The 20,882-nt window shown below is 38.4% G+C and overlaps 2 protein-coding genes across 2 annotated transcripts; both read right to left on the bottom strand.

The window, feature by feature from the left end:
• Nucleotides 1-234: 234 nt before the first annotated feature.
• LOC149005293 (putative glutathione S-transferase) lies at nucleotides 235-1,662 on the bottom strand. The gene is given in 3 exon segments (XM_089168153.1): nucleotides 235-707; nucleotides 709-981; nucleotides 1,225-1,662. Coding segments are annotated over 3 exon segments (663 nt in total). The 5' UTR covers nucleotides 1,540-1,662; the 3' UTR covers nucleotides 235-632.
• Nucleotides 1,663-14,160: 12,498 nt separating this feature from the next.
• On the bottom strand, nucleotides 14,161-15,232 carry LOC149005294 (putative glutathione S-transferase parA). Its single transcript, XM_089168757.1, has 2 exons — nucleotides 14,880-15,232; nucleotides 14,161-14,798 (listed from the first exon to the last, which is right to left on the bottom strand). The coding sequence occupies exons 1-2, from the start codon at nucleotides 15,198-15,200 to the stop codon at nucleotides 14,454-14,456; spliced, it is 666 nt and encodes a 221-aa protein (XP_089024883.1). The 5' UTR covers nucleotides 15,201-15,232; the 3' UTR covers nucleotides 14,161-14,453.
• Between the last annotated feature and the right edge of the window lie 5,650 nt (nucleotides 15,233-20,882).

Consider the following 20,882-nt stretch of genomic DNA (forward strand, 5'->3'; position numbering starts at 1 on the left):
AAAAAGTACAAACATAACTGCATGAGTACCCCCTCACCTCTCCATGTCTCTTGGATGTTTGTAATCAGATGCTTTATATGAGTCATCTTTCCACTCCTCAATAAGATTTCTTAATATAAAAAATGAAAAAGGAAAAATGAACTATGAAACCCTAATGTGTAGCATTATTATGTTTAGATCTTTAAAGCTTTTATCATTAAAATAATAATTAAAAAAAAAAAAAAAAGAATAATCTGCTAAAAGTATGCAATAGATAGAAATTCCAAAATAAATAATTCTAAGACATGAAAACTGCACCCACCAAAACGGCAGCACAAAGACAGTTGGGAAGACTAGTACATAAATTTTATCAATAAATCTCGCTCAAATAGACAACACAACACGTGGAAACCACACACACTTCTACCAAAAAAAAAAAAAAAAAAGAAAAAAAAAAGAAACTACACACGCTGAAAAAGAAACTCCTTTGTCATACTGACTTTATTCCTCCTTTGTCATAGTCTAATAACTTTATTCCTTGACGAACCCAAGGCATGGAAAAACACACATTGAATAAAAAAGACAACTTCCCATTGTCATAGGGTAATTATATGAGTTATTCTTCTTGCTGTATATTTTCAATCTCTTCTCCCTTACTGATCAATACCAAACATCTTCCTGAGTTGCAGAACGAATCCATGGACCTTCTGACCTTCGGGCAGAGACTTTTGATACACTCTCCCTCTCCATGCACCTCTTAGCCCAACCCACCAGCTTAGGGCAAGATTCTTCAATTTTCAAGTTCCCACATGTCTCAATGGCATAGAACCAACTGTTCCAAGGGATTAGGCTCAGGTCAACAAATCCAAAGGTTTCACCTCCAAAGTAAGTCTTGTCACCAAGCTCAGCTTCAATCACTTTGAGGCACTCTATGAAATCCTTATTTGCTGCCTCTTGCTCTTCTCCTTTGCTCTTCCAGACCTTGGTCCCCAATTCATACACCTTCATTTTCCAAGCCCAGAACAAAAAAAGTTAGATGAATAAGAAATCTACAAGGGCAAATACCCATCTGACTAGAAAGAGAGACGAAAGATTGATAAACCCTAATAATTTTCTAGATCTAGCATGGATCAATTACTTATGTAAACCTGTCTACCGAACAGCACTGTACAAGAGAAACCCGGTTCAAAGCAACTTCTCTGAAATGCTAATAGGCAAACAATAGAAAAGTGACAGAGAACCTACCTTCTTGTCGACATAATCAGCCCAGAACCTGGCTTGGGCACGCTGGTAAGGATCAGAAGGCAACAGGGGAGAAACATCACTCCAAGTCTCATCGATGTATTGAACAATGTTCAATGATTCGCAGACGGGTTTGCCATTGTGAATGAAGACAGGGATCTTCTTATGAATAGGGTTCATCTGAAGAAGCAAAGGGCTCTTTTCCCTAAGATTTTCATCCTTGTAATCATATTTGATGCCTTTCTCTGCTAAAGCGATTCTGCATCTCATCCCAAATGGGCTAGGCCAGAAATCAAGAAGAGTAGCCTCGTTAGCCATTCTTTATCAAAAATTGCAGAGCTTGAAAACGTCAATGACTATGGAAGGCAAGCTTTAAACCGAAGCTACTTTGTTTTGTTGGAACTTGGAACTGCACACAAACATTTATAGTGCTTTCAATGGCCAGTATTCGGTGAACGGTCTTTAGTTCTAATATTTCTAGTTCCTTCCGAATTAAAGATTCTCACATTGACTCGTGTGTCATGCCTTACGCAGTTCATTGACTCATGTGTCATGCCTTACGCCAGTTCAAGCATCACATTCTCAGTATAATTCAAGAAAATAATAAAAAAATTTATATATTAAAGAAAACTTTTAATAATAAAAACAAAATTTAAGTAGGAAATTTTAGGTTCTCTTATATTGGGGTTAAACTAATGTGTTCGCCTTATTAGTCCATAAATTATGTTTGATTCTCTTCTGTTTATCTCCGGTTTATGATTAAATTACTGTGGGTTCAATGCCCCTTAATTAAACTCTATTTTTAAAATTGAATTCTAAACTTAAATCACTCACCACCGCCACCATCAGAAGCTATCCACCACAAAAAAACAAATGAAGGAAACTTTCAAGAACAACTCAAATTAAATAGTAAAAAATACAAAAACCTAAAAAATATATCAAATTGACAAAGACATCTCAGAACGTCTTTTAAATTTGCAAGTAGTATATTCCGTTAATAAGTTCCATTAAGTCTTGGTTAGATAATTTAATAATTTCTAAATTATCCTTCATGTCTTGTCACTTTATATTATAGCCCTTTAACTCCTTATCTCTAATTTTTTAGAGCAAATTATACTGGCACCCCAAAATTAAGGCCTTAAAGCACTAACACTCCATTTTATGTTTAAAAAACACATAGGTCATTCTGTTAGAATGGTTATTACTCACTTTATGTTTAAAAAACACATAGGTCATTCTGTTAAAATGGTTATTATTCACTTTATGTCTAAAAAACACATAGGTCATTCTGTCAGAATGGTTATTATTCACTTTATGTTTAAAAAACACATAGATCCTATTCTTAGAATGGTTATTACTTGGTTAGTCATATTTATACAAAGACTATTATACTATTGACTTATTTTTTAAGAAATCTATTTTCATTTACTCAAAAAAAAAAAAAAAAAAAAAAAAAAAACGACTAAACCTATGCACGATTTCATTCCTTAATTTCACCTTTTTTGTTTTTTTAATCTATCTTCCTTCTTTTTGGAATGACGCCGATGAGGAAGTTTGATCCCATAAAAGGTGTTTTCCATTTCCAAGATCAGCAATCAACTTACATGACAGAAGAAAGGAAAAAAAACATATTGGAGTACTCAAATCCTCCAATGAAACAATAAGCTTGATGGATTTAGTTTCCTAATCTTATTTGGTTTCTCTTTTCTAATTAGTGTTGTGGTTTTCCAAAGTAATTTGGTAATTTTTGTAGATCTTTACCTCTTCATAGTTTCCCAATTAACTTAAGGATATATTTGTCTTTTGGTCTAATCAATTTACCATTTTAATGGAAAAGGGGGTGGGCGGTTGCCAATTTAACACACTTGTCTCCAAAATTTTCCCCAAAAAGATGGTAATTCCTAAGGGTATCAAAACCTAACTCAAACTGTTAAAATCGGACCAAACTGGCTCGTTATAGGCCGACCAGCCCAAACCAAAGCTTAATGGGCTGTGTTTGGGCTGAGGTTCTGGTTCAAGTTGGGCCAGGTCAGGCTAGCCTGTCAAAGCCTTCACCATTTGGAAGATGGGCTTAGTAAATATTTAACAAGTGTATTAACATTTAAAAATATTTTAATGATTTATTTTAATCAATTTTTACAAATGTCAAGAAGGGGGAGGAGAATAAGCAAAAACAACCCATTAAAATTCATCAAGATGCCAACTTTCTTTTGCGCTCTTGATAAATTCCACACATCAACAAGGTACTCAAAACATATTGCTAGTAAACCCAAACCCAAATTGTTAGTAAACCCAATTCTAAAACGTTACTCAGCCCGAACCCAAACCGCACCGGCCCAAAACAATTATTTTCTTTACGGGCCATGTTTGAGCTAAGTGTTTTTCAACCCGAAACTGTTAGGCCCAATCCAAAACCAGCCCAACCCGAACCGTTGACACCCCTAGTAACTCCTCTTAACTAATCAATAAAGAAAATCTAACCTCTTGGTCCGCTCCACCTTGTCGGAAAAGCCAACCTTCTTCAATACCCAAACATAATTAAACCCTAGTGGCAATACACATAGGGTTTTAGGCCAAAAATCTCATTTCCCGACCAGGTAATATCAGGCTTGATCTTCTATCTTAGACATCGGAGATTTCAGATAATAAGGCATGGCATCCTGATCTCCGTCCATTCATCAATTTCCCTGATGGATTAAGAAAACCATCTATCGAAGCCAATCCCAATACTTGAACTTTAGAAGCTTTTCTAAGATCAATATTCATGATTATTGATCCACCAATGTTTGGGTATACCTCTAGGGGCATTGGGGAACATATCCAAAAGAACCGATTCTTTTCCCTTTTCGGAGGGGAAGCGAGAGGTGGGTTAAACCCAAGGGTATGGGATCTAGAGTGCGAGGTGCGCATAATATAACGCAATGGCTTGAGAGGCGTTCAGCTTGCTGATATTGAGAATGGCTTTTTTGTCTTCCTTGCTTTTGTTGAGAACTTGTTGAGGAATCTGCATGAACACTTGAAAGATTGTTGAAGTCACGAACTTTGTCAGAGTTGAAACGTACTAGAGGTACTTGCTTTAAGGTATCTAGATATCCCGATTTGTGCAATACGGGTACTAAATGTGTCTTCACCCCCAAGATCAGTTAACCCAAACCCAGAAAGGTTACTTCATGAGTAATCAGGTTGTTTTCACTGCTTAACAGAAAGACAACGTGAGAGAGAGAGAGAGAGAGAGAGAGAGAGAGAGAGAGAGAGAGAGGGAAAATTCATTGTAAAAAAATGAGCTTGAAAATGGGTTTATATAAAGCCCTAAAGGCTATGGGTGAAAGGGTAATGTCACCTCCCTTTGTGAGAGTACCTAATCAGGTCAACTCCCAATAGGAAGATACCTTTTCAGCTGCTCTCCCTAGGAAAAGTGCCTCTCTAATGGCATCTCTATACTTTCACCCAGCGGAGGGGCTTTCGGATTAGGACCCACGACAAAATGAGTTTTCCAGATCAAGGCCTATGACCCACGACTCATGTCCCAAGTCTCAACTCAAATAGAAAAATTAATATTAATTAATATATAGCTATATAACAATGCTTGGGTCACATAAGGGTTTAGGCTTGGTTCACGTCGCACATGGGTTGACACCGTACTGCGTGAGTGTGATCCTTAACCCCAAAGATATATTACAGAGGACCTTATTGTATATAAACGAGATAACCAGCTCTTTTCTGTCTGATATGGGACTAAAGTTTTCATTATATAAATCACAAGATAGAACGACATAAATAAACATATATTTTAAATGAAAAATAATATACGTGAGTTTTAAACATTTTTTTTTAACAATTCCCAACAGTGGTTAAAACTTCAAATACAAAGAATGAAGACCCAAGTAGTAGTGAACACATCAAACACAGTAGGACACTTTATTGTAGATGTCTTTCGGACTTGAATCTACACTAGACTTGATGAAGCATGCTACAAATTATTGGTAAAGTCTGACTTCTTGAACCTATCCTCTTCAATGTAGCTAGCTTTCCACCATTCATATCCATCCGGTCAACCTTCTCGAATCTTTGTCTCACAAGTAATTTTAAGGAAATTTGCTTGTAATTTCCAACTAAAGGTAGACTCACCCTCTACATCTGTTTAGGTCAGCATTAGCTATGCACCACATCTAACACACCCCCACATTTTGTGAGCTATGCTTGATTAAGAGTAAGTCACTAATCCTATCAATGATATGATGGTACTACTTTATTATATTTATTCATAATGGGTATAGTAGTACAAACATGTCATTTAGAGATTTTGTTGCTTACTCTTTGAACTTAATTAAGGATTTAACCTTTTGACATTTCTTAATCCCATTCCCATAGATGTTTCATTAAAAGCTCTTGTAGGCATAGCTTTAGTGAACATAGCAACTATATTCTTATCTTTTCATGTAATCAATTGCAATTGTTCCTTCACTAATATATTGCCTTACAAGATTACACCGAAGACACATGTGTCCTATTTTCCCATTATATACCCTATTCTTAGTCCTTCCTATTGTTGCTTTACTGTTAGAATGAAACGATATAGGTAGCACTGGTTTGAGCCACAGAGGTATGTCAACAATCAAGTTTCTAAGTCATTCAGCTTCACTTCTAGCCTTTTCCAAAGCTACAAATTCTACTTCCATTGTAGAAGAAGTTTCATATGATTGTTTAATTGATTTACATAAGATTGCTCCTATGAAACCCAGCCCTAACCTTGACCCGGAAACCCTGTTGTTTGTAGGTTCAATGACCCGAAGTAAATGAAGAAGTCAACTGTGGGCCATCTTAGTGGAAGACATGGTGTTTGACCCAGAACCCATGGATGTTGATGTTGGTATTTCAATTATGGAAACTTGCTCTGAACTAGAAAGGAAACTGCACCTAATTGAAGATGAGATTAGTTGAAAGACTTGAAGTATTATCTGACTTGGTTTGAAGGCATTTCTACACCCTAGGTATGTTACTTGATGTGTGTGTAAAAGCCCTTTAGGTTTGGTGTTCATTTGATCCTCCAATTCCCTGTTTGGACTTTGCTAACTTGATTTTTCGATTGATTGGTCGATTGGGCCATTCGACCAAGCAGTCGACCAACTGTGTGTTAAATCCGAGAAAATCCAATTTTAGGGTTTTTCACTCTCTATTTAAACACACTTTTTGTTTCTTAGTGTCCTCTGGCCTCTAAAACACTCGAGAACGTGGGAAGATTCGTTTGAAACTCTCTTCGGTGATTTCGAAGAATTCTCTGCTAGATCTGAAGCCTCTCATCTCAGATCTGCCAATTCAATGTTAGTAATCTCTTCTGTATCATGATTTATCCTTCTTTGATCTTGTTCTTGTTTGAGAATGGGAAGAAGATGATGCATTCTTGCAACCATCTCTTCCATGATCTCATTCTTTTCTTTAGGGTCTATGATCATCATAGTGATCTCAACCCTAACCCTGAAAATTCTTCTTAAAACCCTAATCCTTTTTTTGGATCTAAATTCTTAGCTGACTGGATCTAATTTTCATGACATACTTATATTTGATTCTGATTACCTTTTTCTTGGATGAGATCTAAATCATCCCTAGTCTTTTTTGTGATTTTCATAGTATATTTTTCATTGAATTCTAGGGTTTTCTCCCAATTGGGGAAACCATGATTTTAAATTAGAAGGTAGTGTTTTTAATCATTATTAGTGCCCAATCTTTGCTCCCTTAGTGTTAGAATACTATCCTAAAGTTTTCCTCCAAGTTTCATGAAGTTCTGAACCCTGTAGATTGAGTTTCGGATCAAATTTCCCGTATTTTCTTCGTACTGACTCTGTTGGTCGACTGATTAGTCGACTGGGTCAGTAGACCAATCAATCGACCAATGAAGTCAGAAGCTCTGTTTTTCGCTCTGTTTGATTTGTTTGCTCTATAATCTTTTAGGCTTCTTTCCTAATGTTGTATCTATGATTGTTAGGGGTTTAATTGCTAAGTTTGAAACCTCTCTCTTTAATCTTTGGATTATCTTCGACGATAATTAAGGTAAGGACAATTATTTCATAATAACATAGATCGCGTATACTTTGGTTTCTAATTTAAGAAACTCTGAGTTTAAATACTGTTATTGTATTTTATACTTATGAGGTACTATTGTAAGTACAGTAGCACTTCACTTATGTTTTCTTGTTCATTATTCAAGCTTATATGAAATGCTTATTACTGCATATTGTTTAATGATTGGATTATGCTTTTACATTCTCTTTTGTATGATGAGGTGTTGATTTTGTATGTCATGACTGATCTGAGAATGTGATTGATTAAGTATGGTTTGGGATTGAGGAGTTTTTTTTCCCTTTCCTTGCTTTGGAAGGATGTGGTTCCTTGCCCTTGACCTTCTTGGCCTTGGTTGTCTCTTGGGCTATCTAGCAGTGTTTGGCTAGGATGTCCCCGTTATATTAGACCCTAGTCGGAAGGGTATTGAGACCGAACGACCCGTGGTAGCAATAGGGATTCTTGGGCACTCAAGACCGGTAACCAACCCGTGAGAGGACAAAAATCACATTGCGGTGGCCATTTATTGGGAGGGTTGCATATGGATAGACTTGGGCTCATGGGAACTCAAGACCGGTAACCAACCTGTGAGGGGACATGAGAGCTTCCTGATTACCATATATGGATAACCAATAGGGTTGATGAGTCTGTAGTCAGGGACTATGAGGACTCTAGTGTGAAGGATACTGGAAAGGATCGCTAGGGGCGAGGAATGGACGTATCTGGAACTGAGTTGATATGACTAAGTAGATGACTTGCATTTGGTTAGGCTTAACTCTGACATGCGCTAATACTTAGACCAATGGTGATGTGAGAGAGCAGTAACCTAACCCCCAGCCATGGAATGTCCAGAGGGATGCCGAACCCATTACCAACCAATGATGAGTGATTTGAGACCTTCCCAAAGAAGTATGGTGCTATGACTTAAAGCATGTCTGCCAATAGAGACCAGCATACATAGAGTTTAGATGCATACATACATTATCTGTTTCATATTGCATTGCATCTTGTTATGTTCTGCTGTATGTTATTTATGTTGTTATGAGTTAACTTGCCTTGCTGAGTTCATTCAAACTCACTCCTTTTTGTGCAATCTTTTTGTTAGATTATTCTACAGGTATTGACTACTATGAAGGACAATACGATGAAGCGCAAGCCGATGAAGCGTACTACACGCAAGGTGCTGGCAACAATGAAGATTACGCTGATGATCCCACGAGCGATCAAGTTGCATACTACGATTATATATAACGTAGAATTGGAACATCTATGTTTGATTGATGAAGTCCACTATTTTGAAGATGTTATCTATAGAATATAAAACTCGTAGTTCAGTTTGACTTTCTTTTCCTTACTTTCTTTTAGAAACAGTTGTAATTCTTTTTAGACTTACGTGCTACATTCTGCTGTAACTATGGAGTGAGATTCTACCTCACTCTACTTCTTTTTGATGTGCTTACATCTGTTACCATTTTCCGCACTCTGATTATACTAATATTCATTTCCTGATTTAGATCTTTTGTTTATAATATTAAAATGTTGATTATTTTCTGTTCATGATTATGTTATTGCATATGTGGGAGAATGATTTCCTCGATACTTGATCTTCGGGGCTGTGGATCACACACCCAGGTATGCCAGTTGGGGTACCGGCTGGGGGGATGGGGGGATGTGACAGCTCCTCCCCCTAACATAAACACATGTCCACTTGTAGCTTGTGTTTCTCTTGAATCTGAGATCCAATTAGCATTATAGTGTCCATTCAAACAGAGGGATTTCCAGTATAGTGAAGCCTATAATGCATAGTACCCTTAAGATACCAAAGTAACCTTTCGATTCCAAGCCAGTTCTCTTTACTGAAATTATGAATATGCTGGCTCAATTTTTGAACTATTAGAGCAATATCTGGCTTAGTACAATTCATCAAATAAGTCACAAATTCGATAATCTATGAGTATCTCTTCTGATTTAGTGGTTCTCCAACATTTTTCTAAAAATTACTTTCCATAGTGAAAGGTGTTTTGAAAGAACCAAAATCATAAAAACCAAATCTCTTAAGCACATTTTCTACATAATGAGCTTGAGAGAGTATAATTTCTTTTTCTTTTCTGATGATTCTAATTCCCAGAATTACATTAGCGGGGCCCAAATCTTTGGTGCCAAATGAAGATAACAGTAGTTTCTTAGTTTGATTAATTATTTCTAGGCTTGTTCCAATTATCAACATGTCATCTACATATAGTATAATAAAAACACACTTCCCTTGATGAAACTTACTATACAAGCACCTCTTAGGATCATTGATGCTAAAAGCTTTCCAAATAAGGGTAGAATCAAATTTCTCATGTCATTGCTTAGGTGTTTGTTTTAGCCCATACAAAGACTTAGACTAACTTAAAAACCTTGTTAGGTTGATTAGGGGATAAATAACCCTTTGGTTGTCTTATGTAGATCTATTCCTCCAATTCTCCATTTAGAAATATTGTTTTTACATCCATTTGGTATATCACTAAAATGTAGATGAATGCGATCTCCATATGAACTCTCACTGTTGTTATTCTTGCAACAGGTGCAAAGGTAGCACAATAGTCTATGTCCTTTCTTAAAACCTTTGACTACAAGTCTAGCTTTAAATTTATCTAAGGAACCATCAGGTTTCAATTTCTTCCAAAATATCCACTTAGTTTCTATCACCTTTGAACCTTGAGAAAGATCTACCAATTCCCAAGTGTGGTTAGCTATGATGGAGTCTAGTTCACTCTTTATAGCTTCCTTCCAGAAAATAGCATTTGGTGAAGTGATTGCTTCACTATATGTGAGAGGGTCATTATCTATAAGATAGACTATCCACTCATCAAATGAAAATTTAGCTTTCCTTTGTCTTTTGATTTTCTGTATATGATCCCTATATACACTTGGAGTTGGTATTAGTTCATTTCCACTGCCTTATGTCAATTCTTAAGATAAATTAGTAGCTGAACAAAATCATTTTCATGATTTATATTGCTACTTCTAGTCTTACTATCAAGCCTATTAAATTTAAAATGAAATATTTTTTCAAAGGATTTAGCACCCCTTGTCTCAATTATTGAATTTTCCTCACAAATATCTTCAATGCTTCTTATAACCATGCAATGGTATACAAAGCTATGCACTGCATATCCTATAGACATACAGTCAATGGTTTTAGAACTAATTTTTTTGCCTCTTAGGTTCTGGAATTGTCAATTTGATCAAACAACCCCATGTTCTCAAGTGTTTAACATTTGGCCTCCCTCAATATTGATAACAATTTTTAAAGGTAAAATAATGAGTATTAATGTCATTCCCTAGTTAAAAACTAACTCCTCAATCCTTATTATTCTCCCCTTCTTCTCTCTCACATATTTTCTTCCTATTTATTCTCTTCTCTTTCTATAAATGTGGGGGTTAAAGGATGTTTGAAAAAAAATCTTATTAGATATTCAAAATGTCATTTCTAATTAGCATTTCTAATTAGAAACTAACTCCTCAACCCTTATTTATTCTCTCATATCTCTCCTCTCTCCTCTCTCCTCTTTTCTTCCTATTTATTCTATTCCGTTTCTTTCTTCCGATTTATTCGTCTCTTTCTATAAGCATGGGTTAAGGAAAATTTGGAAAAAAATATTCTCCACAATTAGGTATTCTTTCTCTTTCTCAATTTATTATCCTTTTTTTTTGTTATTCTTTATTTGATTTTATATTATTTGTTTCATTATTTAGAAATTGTTATTGATTCTATATTGTAAATAAAATGTCTGCAATTAGTAACGTAACTAACTACCATTGGTTTGCATCTCTTACCTAGAAAAAATTTGGTTGCATCTAACTTTTTAGGGTTGAAGTCATGTGTGTGTGTGTGTGTTTTTTAATTATTTTATTTTATATATATATATATTTTTTTTTTTTTATATTGATGCTTTAATTTACCTATTTTTGTCAAATATTTGTGGACCTCACAAAATATATGTGGGCCTATTCCTTAATATAAAAAAATAATTCATAGGTAAGACCCTTAATGGATTTTATAAGGGTCCACACAATATGTGTGGGTAAAAAACATTGGTGCTTCCCCAATCTAGACTTCAATTGTTAGGCCCTCCCAATATTGAATCATGGGTCCGCCCCGGCCAACAACGCCTTTAAAGTTGAAGATGGAAACTTTTTGTCTTTTTGTTGCAACTAATATTTATTTAATTAGATTGTGGATGAATATATTCCTTTAAGATTGTATGTACTTAATTAGCCACTGTTAAAAGTTCAAATGTAAACATAACAAAATTTTGGACTGTATATATATGTTTATAAGTCAAACTGTCAGATAGGTTGTCTGTTTTCGTCCTTGGAAATGTTTAGTTTAGTATTTTTGTTTTAGTGGTTATAAACAGGTTGATAAATAGAGGAACTGTCACGTGCCCTAGTTGAATGTCCGTAATGTAGGCCCCACCAAGTCTGTGAAAATTAGGGTCATGACATCTTCATTCTATTTGTAACTGCAATGGTTCCCTCTCTTTGTCTTCTTCACTCTATTCATATTCGACTAAGAGAACGAGAGTCTTGACTCAACTCCAGATGAAAAAAGAGAATGAAAGATTAAGCAATCAACTCTAGGTTAGAAAGCAATTTCAATCTTGGGAAGGAGTAAAGGTAGGATTTACCTTAATGAACGAGTCGAGCAAAACCAGCAACAGAGAGATTTATGAACTAATCAAAGAGATATACACCTAATAACATTGATTGTAAGAGGACTGTAACACTCAACAGAGAGACTTAATGAAAAATGAGAGAACACATTAAGTATGAACCCTAAACCAATGTACACACTATCTTCTCAGTTGAATGAACCCGTTTCATTTCTTCCAAGCATAAACGAAAAATGAAAACCCATATTGGCTCTACAACTCGTTTTCCTCTGTAGTCGCCCATTCCATGACAGATCTGAAGAAGCCGAAGACATTGATGATGATGAGCTCCCCATCTTTAATATACTCTTCTTTATCTTCTTCCACTCGAAGTCGTTCATCCCAAACCCACAAAGCTGCTGTGGCAACACAATCTTCTCATCCTCAACGATCTTTTTGAACCTGAAGATGAACATAACATACCCATCTTAGCAACATCCTCCATCAATAGATCAAAACCCTAATATCGAACCCTTTTTGATATCTCCAGGACGAAACCTTAAATTGCAGAACACTATAAATACACGGTGCCAAATTATCCAGGCTTTGATCAAAAGTTGAATGCCGGTGAGGCTAGTTTGCTTTGTGTTAGGGGCGTTAGGGTTTTACTCTATAAGGGTTAATCTGTATATGGATTGTAGCAGAGGAGGAATCGAGAGAAGACGATGACGACTTCGTTGAATGGTCTCATTCGTCGGTTTTGGCTAAAATGGGTCACAAAATGGTTCTTTTTCACTTAAAATCCTGTCTTCTAATCTGAGCCATTTATTAAGAATATGTCACGTGTCAAACTGTGGGGCTACACTGTTGTGCACAGTAGAGAGATGTGCACAGCAGAGGATTTTTTTCTCGTAGGTATACATCATTTTTCTCTATGGCAGGTGCGACATCAGCAGACAAATGTTGTAGCCTTAAAAGCATTAAATGTGTGGCTCACCAAATACAAATATCAGGATCGAAAGATAGAAAGGTTCGATTCTAAATTAAAGAATTGAACAAAAATTAGAATGCTTTATCATTAACTAAAAAGGAAAAAGTTACTGTTAGGGTTTCAATAAGAAGGAGAAACCAATTTACTTCTCAAAGTTTCGATTGAATAGGAAAAAACCCTTTCAAAGAATGAGATCGAAAAAAAAAAAAAAAAAAACCCTTCCAATATTGATGAATGAGATTGAAAATGAAAAATATTAACCTAAAAACCCCTTCATTCTTTAAGCTCTTCTTTTTCTTCCACTTCTATCGTTTCACAAAGGAGAAAACAAAATTTGTTTGTCTTCTGAGTAGCTAGCCTCTTCTTTTGTGGAGAGTTACCTCTGATGAGCTGTGGAAGAGCTTGCAGCTTGTGTCCTTTGTCTTCCCTCACAAATATTTGACAAAAACAATGGTACGTCGGCTGAAATTTATTATATTACAAATGTTTCCTATGCCCAAAATCATTAATTAAAAAAAAAAAAATCCTACCTCACAAATCCCATGATTGGATTTATATGAAGGTTACCTCTAGACGGTTACTACTTAATCCTCATCCACTTAGTAAAGCGTGATGTGTGTTTCCTTTAGGAGCATGTTTCCACTTTTAGCAATTCCCAAATTGATTCTAATTGAGCTGTTACTCCCAGAGTCACTCCCCTATATCTCACTATCGGCATACGGGGACGGTTACTTCTATAACTAGCCCATTTGACTTGGCGTCTCCAAGGAGACTCTTTGAACGTTGGCTTTCAGATTTAGATACTTGTTCTCCCAACCAATGTTCTTCTTGACGGGGATTATTCGCATCTATCTTGACAAGGATTCTTCATACGTATCCTAATTTGGTCATGGCATAGCCAGACCAAGGGGGTTCTTGGGCTGATACTTTGCCTACCCTGACCATGGGGGGGGGGGGGGGTTCTTAGGTTGGTTCCTTACCTAGCCCGACCATGGGAGGTAATCAGCCTGGTTCCTTATCACTACAATGATATTCAAGGCAGACACACAAATCTCAAAATTAACACTGTAGATGCAAAAGATTCAAAAACGAATTAGGATCTAGAGATATGGTCAACTATTAAATCAGGTATGTGGAAGGGGAGAGTGAGAGAATCAAAAACCCCCGAGATGGTAATAAAAAACATGAGATGGAAAGAGAAACAAATTTGAGAGACCCCGGATCTTTCCAGTTTCTGTTTTTCTCTGTTCTATAGTTAAAAATAGGTTGAATTGATAGCTTGGTAAATCAAAATCTAATTTTCAGAAATCACAGTAACTTCTAGACTCAGATCACAGCTAAGAATTTGCAAAATAGCAAAAAGAAATATCTGAAAATGCATCCGTAAACACCATGATCCACTTAATAACGTCATGTTAGAAATCAATAATCCCCTGTTCCTGTAATTTAGCATCCAATCTAGGGCATAAGCAAGATCATGACATTTATGAAGATGGAGAACCAATAACAGCACAATTCTTATAAGGGCATTGAGAGATTCTTTATTCTAGCCCACGAAACTTTCGGACCTGCAGAACAAGATCATAGATCTTGTGAAAATCAGGAAGTGACTTGGAAACGCTTTCCTTCTGCATACATCTTTTTGCCCAATTCACTATTTTTGGGCACTCAGCTTCTATGTTGAAATTTGCACAGTTCTCTAGTGCGTAAAACCAGCTAGACATGGGAACGAGGCTAACATCGATGAAGTCCATGGTGTCACCTCCAAAGTAGGATTTCTCTGCAAGCTCTCCTTCTAACACTTTCAATCCCTCCATGAACTCCTCCTTAGCTGATTCTTGTTCTTCTCCCTTACTCGTCCATATCCTTCTTGCAGATGGGAAAACCTAGAACAAACAAAAACCAAATAGATCAAAACCCAGTTATCAAAGCAAGAAAGAGATCAAAACCCAGTTACCAATAATAACCTTCTTGTCGATATAATCAGCCCAGAACCTGGCAAGTGAACGCTGGTAAGGATTAGAGGGCAACAAGGGAGATTTATGACTCCAAACTTCGTCAATATATTCAAGTATGATGAGAGATTCACAGATGGGTCTGCCGTTATGAATCAAAACAGGGACCTTCTTGTGAACTGGATTCATCTGTAGCAGTAGAGGGCTCTTCTCGGCAGCTTCTTCTTCTTCCTTGAACTCGTATTTGATCCCCTTCTCTTCCAAGGCAACACTCACCCTCATCCCATAATAGCTAGCCCAAATACTCAAGAGAACTACCTTCTCCTCAGCCATTTTGCAAGTATAAGCTGTACTCCAAGGCCAAGCTCAATGTCACGGGACAGTTTTATAGAACTCAACGTCATTTAAAAACTCAAAAAAGTCAATGTCATTGGGGTGACTTGATTTGATGAGTGCGTACTGCGAGGTAACCGAGTTAAAATCATAGTTCGCTCCTTGGCGACACGGCGACACGGCCGAAATTTCGCCAAAAGTCGGGCGACTTTTGGTAGGGGTTCGATGAAAAATCGAACCCCTGTTTCGATGGGTTTTTTTGGTCATTTTGACCTGAAATTTGATGTGTAGCCTAATTTGAGGCTAATAAACACATTGGTAGTGTTATTTTGATCTAAAACATTACCTAAACTAATGTTCTTAATCGACCCATGTCCTACTATACGCGGACGAAAGCCCCGAAACTAAAAACCTAAAAACTCATAAAACCAAATCATATAAAGTCTACAATTCATTGTACAAATACTGTAATACATAAAGTCATCCAACCATATAAAATCTGAAACTCTCAGTCTCAGTACCAAGTACTGTGCCTAGGTGGATCGAATTCCTCTGACTCAGACTGTCTCCATTGATGCCCCCCCAACAAATTCACATACTCATCCCATCTCATACGATATTGAAAATTGTCTAAGTAATCATTCACTGCAGTTCTATAGCGGTCATCTTCCGCGCCGTGAGAACTCCAATTTGAGGGAAGTGAGAATAGGGCCAAGGAACGTCTTCGCATGCCATCAGATGCCCTTGTTGGTACGAATGACTCTGATTGTGAAAGAGAGAGAGGGACATCATAGCTCCCATGATACGAAGAACTGGAGGGGACACCATAGCTCCCATGATACGAAGAATTAGAGGGGTTACTAATTCCCATATCATACTGTCCATTTGAAGGAGGGAGAGGGACACCATAATTACCCGTAGGCCAATAACCTGGTGTGGAGCCTACGGACTCATCCAAGCTCATGGACCCCATTGACGCAATCACCGCATCCCAAGGATTAACATAGTCATGGCCAGCTCCCCTCGATGGTGGCTCGGCCTCGTATCGGGATATTGACGACCACGCCGATACTCACCACCATGATCATAATCCCGAGTGGCATGATCAAAATGACTCTCCCCGGTGTATCCGGGGTGGGGGGCTCCCGTGTCTCCGGTAGTGGAACATGTATACGCTCTCCAATTCCTCCACCACCACCACCACCACCACTACCACCACCACCACCATCATCATCTCCACCGTCACCGACTAGGCGAGAGTGTGTCATCGGGAGTGTTGTCCCGCGGCTCCTCCGTGCCTGGTGCCATCATCCAATCCTCATCGGCAGTGGCAGCTGCCCTCGCATGTGCCTCGACCCTCTTCGGTGGCCATATACTCACCCACATTAACCCCCGCAGCTTGAGCTAGTTCTGGGTCGGGGGCCTCCCTCCAGGTTGGTCCAATACCGGCTCACCCCCGTCCAACATCCACCGAGTGAGGGGATCTTGGTCATCTTCGGCAACATCAAATATATCATCGAGATTGATGTATTGCCTTTCATTCCGAGCCTGCTCCCCGGCATATTGCAGCTTCAACCTCATATTATAGTGAATAAATACGAGGTCATTTAGACGCTGGCTTCCCAACCGGTTCCTCCTCCGGGAGTGGATCATGCTGAATGTACTCCAATTCCTCTCACATCCAGAGAGGCGAGCAAGTCCGAGACAGGATCCCGATCGCCAATCTTCGTAAGTTTGATGAACTATTGCCATAGAGATACCACCATTCAGCTGCATTATCACAAAAACATTAAGTTAGAAACTCAAAAGTCAAAAGACTCAAAACATTTATGCATCTAAGCCCTAAGGATCTAACTATATAAGTATCTAACCTGGATCCATGGTTTCTCCGCCCGTCTGACACCAGCTCCACTAAAAGACCCAAATGCATCTCTAAACAATTTGATCTGCAATAATACAATCATTAGTATTGATTGGTTATCTAAATTATTTAAACAATTAATACAACTCACTAATCGTTTGAAATTCCCAATGTCTCACCTCATTGTGGCAAAATGATTGGACCATCTCATCTGGCTCCAACTTCGTTATCACCTGTATCAGGGCATCCAATAGGTTTGTGTCCAACCCTAAATGTTGACTATATTGATACTTAGGGTTTAGAAAATATGCTTGCATAATTAAAAAAGCTTAAAATTAGTACCAACTACCAAAGTACCAATACCTACAATTCTACAAGCCCACAAGTCTACAAGACTACAAGTCTACAACTACAAATCAACAACCCATAATATTTACTTACCGGCCCTATGAAGAGGATGCATCAGATGAGCTGTCCATCGTGCATCGACAATATCTAAGAAAGCCCGATGTCCTCTAGGGTTTGCTGCCTTTATAGCATCCTTCATACGCTCAAGGGATGCATACAAGTGGGGCATAGTGGGTCCCCTCAAGGAAGAGTCCACCATACGCAAGACCTTTACTATAGGATCTATGGTTTGCAACACTACAGTAACACATCTCCAGAAATCATCAGATGATATTGTGTACTGTGCGGCGCGCCCATTGGTCGTGCTGAATTATCACAAACTCATTAAGTCAATAGACAATAAATATCATACAAGATAATCATAAACTCATAATATAAATATAATAATTTATAAGATGAAATAGTAGATAGTTATCTTACTTGGATCCAGCCCAATCAAACCACTCTCGCGATGCAAACATGGATCTGAGGCCCGACTTCTTATCTTGCATGTTGCTCAAGGCGACGAAATTTGTCGCAAATCTTGTCGGACCAGGTCGCACCAACTCACCTCCACATGATCTCCGCATCATTGCCAAAGCAACGTTATGATTGTAGATGAAGTTGGTTACCTGTCTTGCACTCTCAACGGTGTTGTGGACAATGCTGATTTTTCCAATGTCCTTCAGCATTAGGTCAATTGAATGTGCAGCACAAGGTGTCCACATAAGGTTATAATCAGGTGAAGCCATCAACACTTCACCGGCCTTCTTATAGTTGGAGCCATTGTCAGTGACAATTTGCACCACATTCTTCCTACCAACCTGGTCGATCACATCCTGCAGGAGACCCATGATATATCTCGTGGTCTTTCGTATGACCGACAGAGCATCCACTCGATTTCAAGAAGACAGTTCTCCAATCACAAGATACCATGAAGTTGATGATGGACTTTCTCGTCGGGCCGGTCCATCCATCAGACATGATGGTGCATCCATAAGTATCCCAAAAGGGTTTCATACTATCAATATACTCCTGCAGCTCTTGCTTCTCCTCTTGAAGGAGGGTGGTCATCAACTCGTAGGGTTGGGACCACTATATCCGTGGCCTGCCGCTGCAATAGTATCAATCATATTCGTATAGTATGGACCCCGTGTCTTGTGTTTGCTGGGATGTGATTGTAATAAATCCACTTTGACATTGCCTTCTTTACCTTCTTTGCCATACCTTTCCATGCACCAGATATCTTGGGCTGCTTGGACCCTTTTCTCCTGAATGTATCAGGATCTTGCTCCATGGTCGGGTCTGGACGGCGTGGATAATCAAATGGTTGCCGTGGTAGTGGCACTGAACGGTCTGAACCTGATGTATGAGGGGCCCGCTGACTCTGTGATCTGCCAAACATGCCAAATACACCACCCCTCCCCCCAGAATCAGAAGGTCTAGCCCCTGTAGGCCTAGATGGACCAGCTCCTGTAGCTCTAGCTCTGGCCATATCCTCGCTCCCCGATGGTGCAATCGTCTGCTCTCTCGCCATGGCCCGCCGCATATCCCTCTCCTCCCGATCTCTCGTCCACATCAACAGGATCAACATCCCTATCATCATCTGAATCATCCACATATGATGACGGCCCCCGCACTGCATCATCTAGTGCTCTATTGACTTTCCTTCGATCATCTTTCTTCTTCCCCTTTTGTTTTTGTAAATCCCTGAGTAACTTGATTACATCTGGATGGGCCTCTGTGCATTTAGTCACATCCTTTGAACTCCCAGTGATGTGACCCTTGAACCTACCGATGCCACCCGAGTATATTCTTTTGTGACAAAAATTACACTCGCTTTATTTTTGTCTCCATCAATAGCCGTACAATATTGCCATGCTTTGGGTCGGTCCTCCCTCCTCTGCTGATCTCTCGGAGTTGTCCCCGACCACTCTCCTTGACCCTCGTCCCCCTCCTCCCTCCTCGTCCACCACGGGGAAGACCCAGTTCCCCTCTGACTCCCACCAGCAGACATGATGACTGTTGCATTCAAATAACATTAACAAATAACAACATCATTATAATTGTTTATACTTTATACACATATAAACAATCATATATGAAATTATGAATATTGCATGTATGATATAATTATAAAAATAGCTGCCCATATCAAAACCGGCGATGAAGCCACATGGGCAACACAACCAACAGTTGAAAAATACTTATATAATTATTCCATAATTTTCAAAACATTTCCCCCCATTTTTCCCTATTTTTTGCATTTTTCATAATTATTGATATTTTTATTAATATCAAGATATTTTTTGAAAAATAAAATAACTTATTTTTCGGTCAAAAAATATTTCGACTCCGTGAGTCCATAGATCGGCTCACGGAGTTCCACATATGTTTTTTCTATCATCATACAACCACTGTATCACTTAAAAAGTAATCATACAAGATAATCAAAATATCATTTTTTACCCACAAAAATAAAAAAATTAAATACTTTGCGGAAAAAAATTCCGACTCCGTGAAATCGTAGATCGTCACATGGTATTCAACATATATTAATTTCAAAATCATCCAACATCATATAGCATGCATTTTGTGAAAAATTACTTGGATAAGAATGGTTACCTGTTTGACGAAAAAACTCTCAGATCTGTGCGAAACGGCTACTGATCGACAGAAACAACGTGATATCCGGCAACAAGGAAGCAAGATGTACCCGTAGATGTCGAAGATCGGACGAAAATATAGTGAAAAGTGCGAAAAATGAGAGAGAGAAGCTCTGGAGAAGAGAGAGAAATTAAAAAAAATTCGAACGAAATTCGGGCGAAATTTGCCCGAATTTCGCCCTTTTATCGCGAGAAGTCGGCGATTTATCGACCGACTTCTCGCGATGTTGGTGTCGCTGGGGGGTGTCGTATCGCCCCCCAGCGACATGGCGACATATCGCCGTGTGTCGGCGATATGTCGCCGACATTTGGTACCATGGTTAAAATCCTGATACAGACTTGAGTTTGCCATACAGGTCCGGACCGGACTCTGGAGCAGGTCCTTCCCCCAAGATCTTGATCGGGCAGGACCTCAGCAAAATTGCCCAACATGGGACCATTGGACAAATCTAGTCTTTTTTCATGGGCCTGACTCCCTGAGAGCCACCTATAACACGTGCGCCAACACCATTAGGAGGGTTCAAATTCACTCCACATTGTCCTTGTGGAGACCTGATGCGAGCGTACGGGTGTAAACGGTGCAATTTCAGATTCTGCTTAAAGGTTTCAGTAAGGGTGTCAACTGGTACAGTTTTGGTATGGTACCAACTTTGAATTCCGAAAATCGAAACTGTACTACATTGAATTTACATGGCATGGTACGGTATTTGCAAAACGGTAAGGTACGGTTTCAATATGAAATCGGTGCGAAAAAATAGTTTAAACACG

This window comes from Hakea prostrata, chromosome 9, assembly GCF_041222555.1.
Source record: "Hakea prostrata isolate BN-2017 chromosome 9, UWA_Hpros_2, whole genome shotgun sequence".
In the NCBI taxonomy this organism is placed as follows: Eukaryota; Viridiplantae; Streptophyta; class Magnoliopsida; order Proteales; family Proteaceae; genus Hakea; species Hakea prostrata.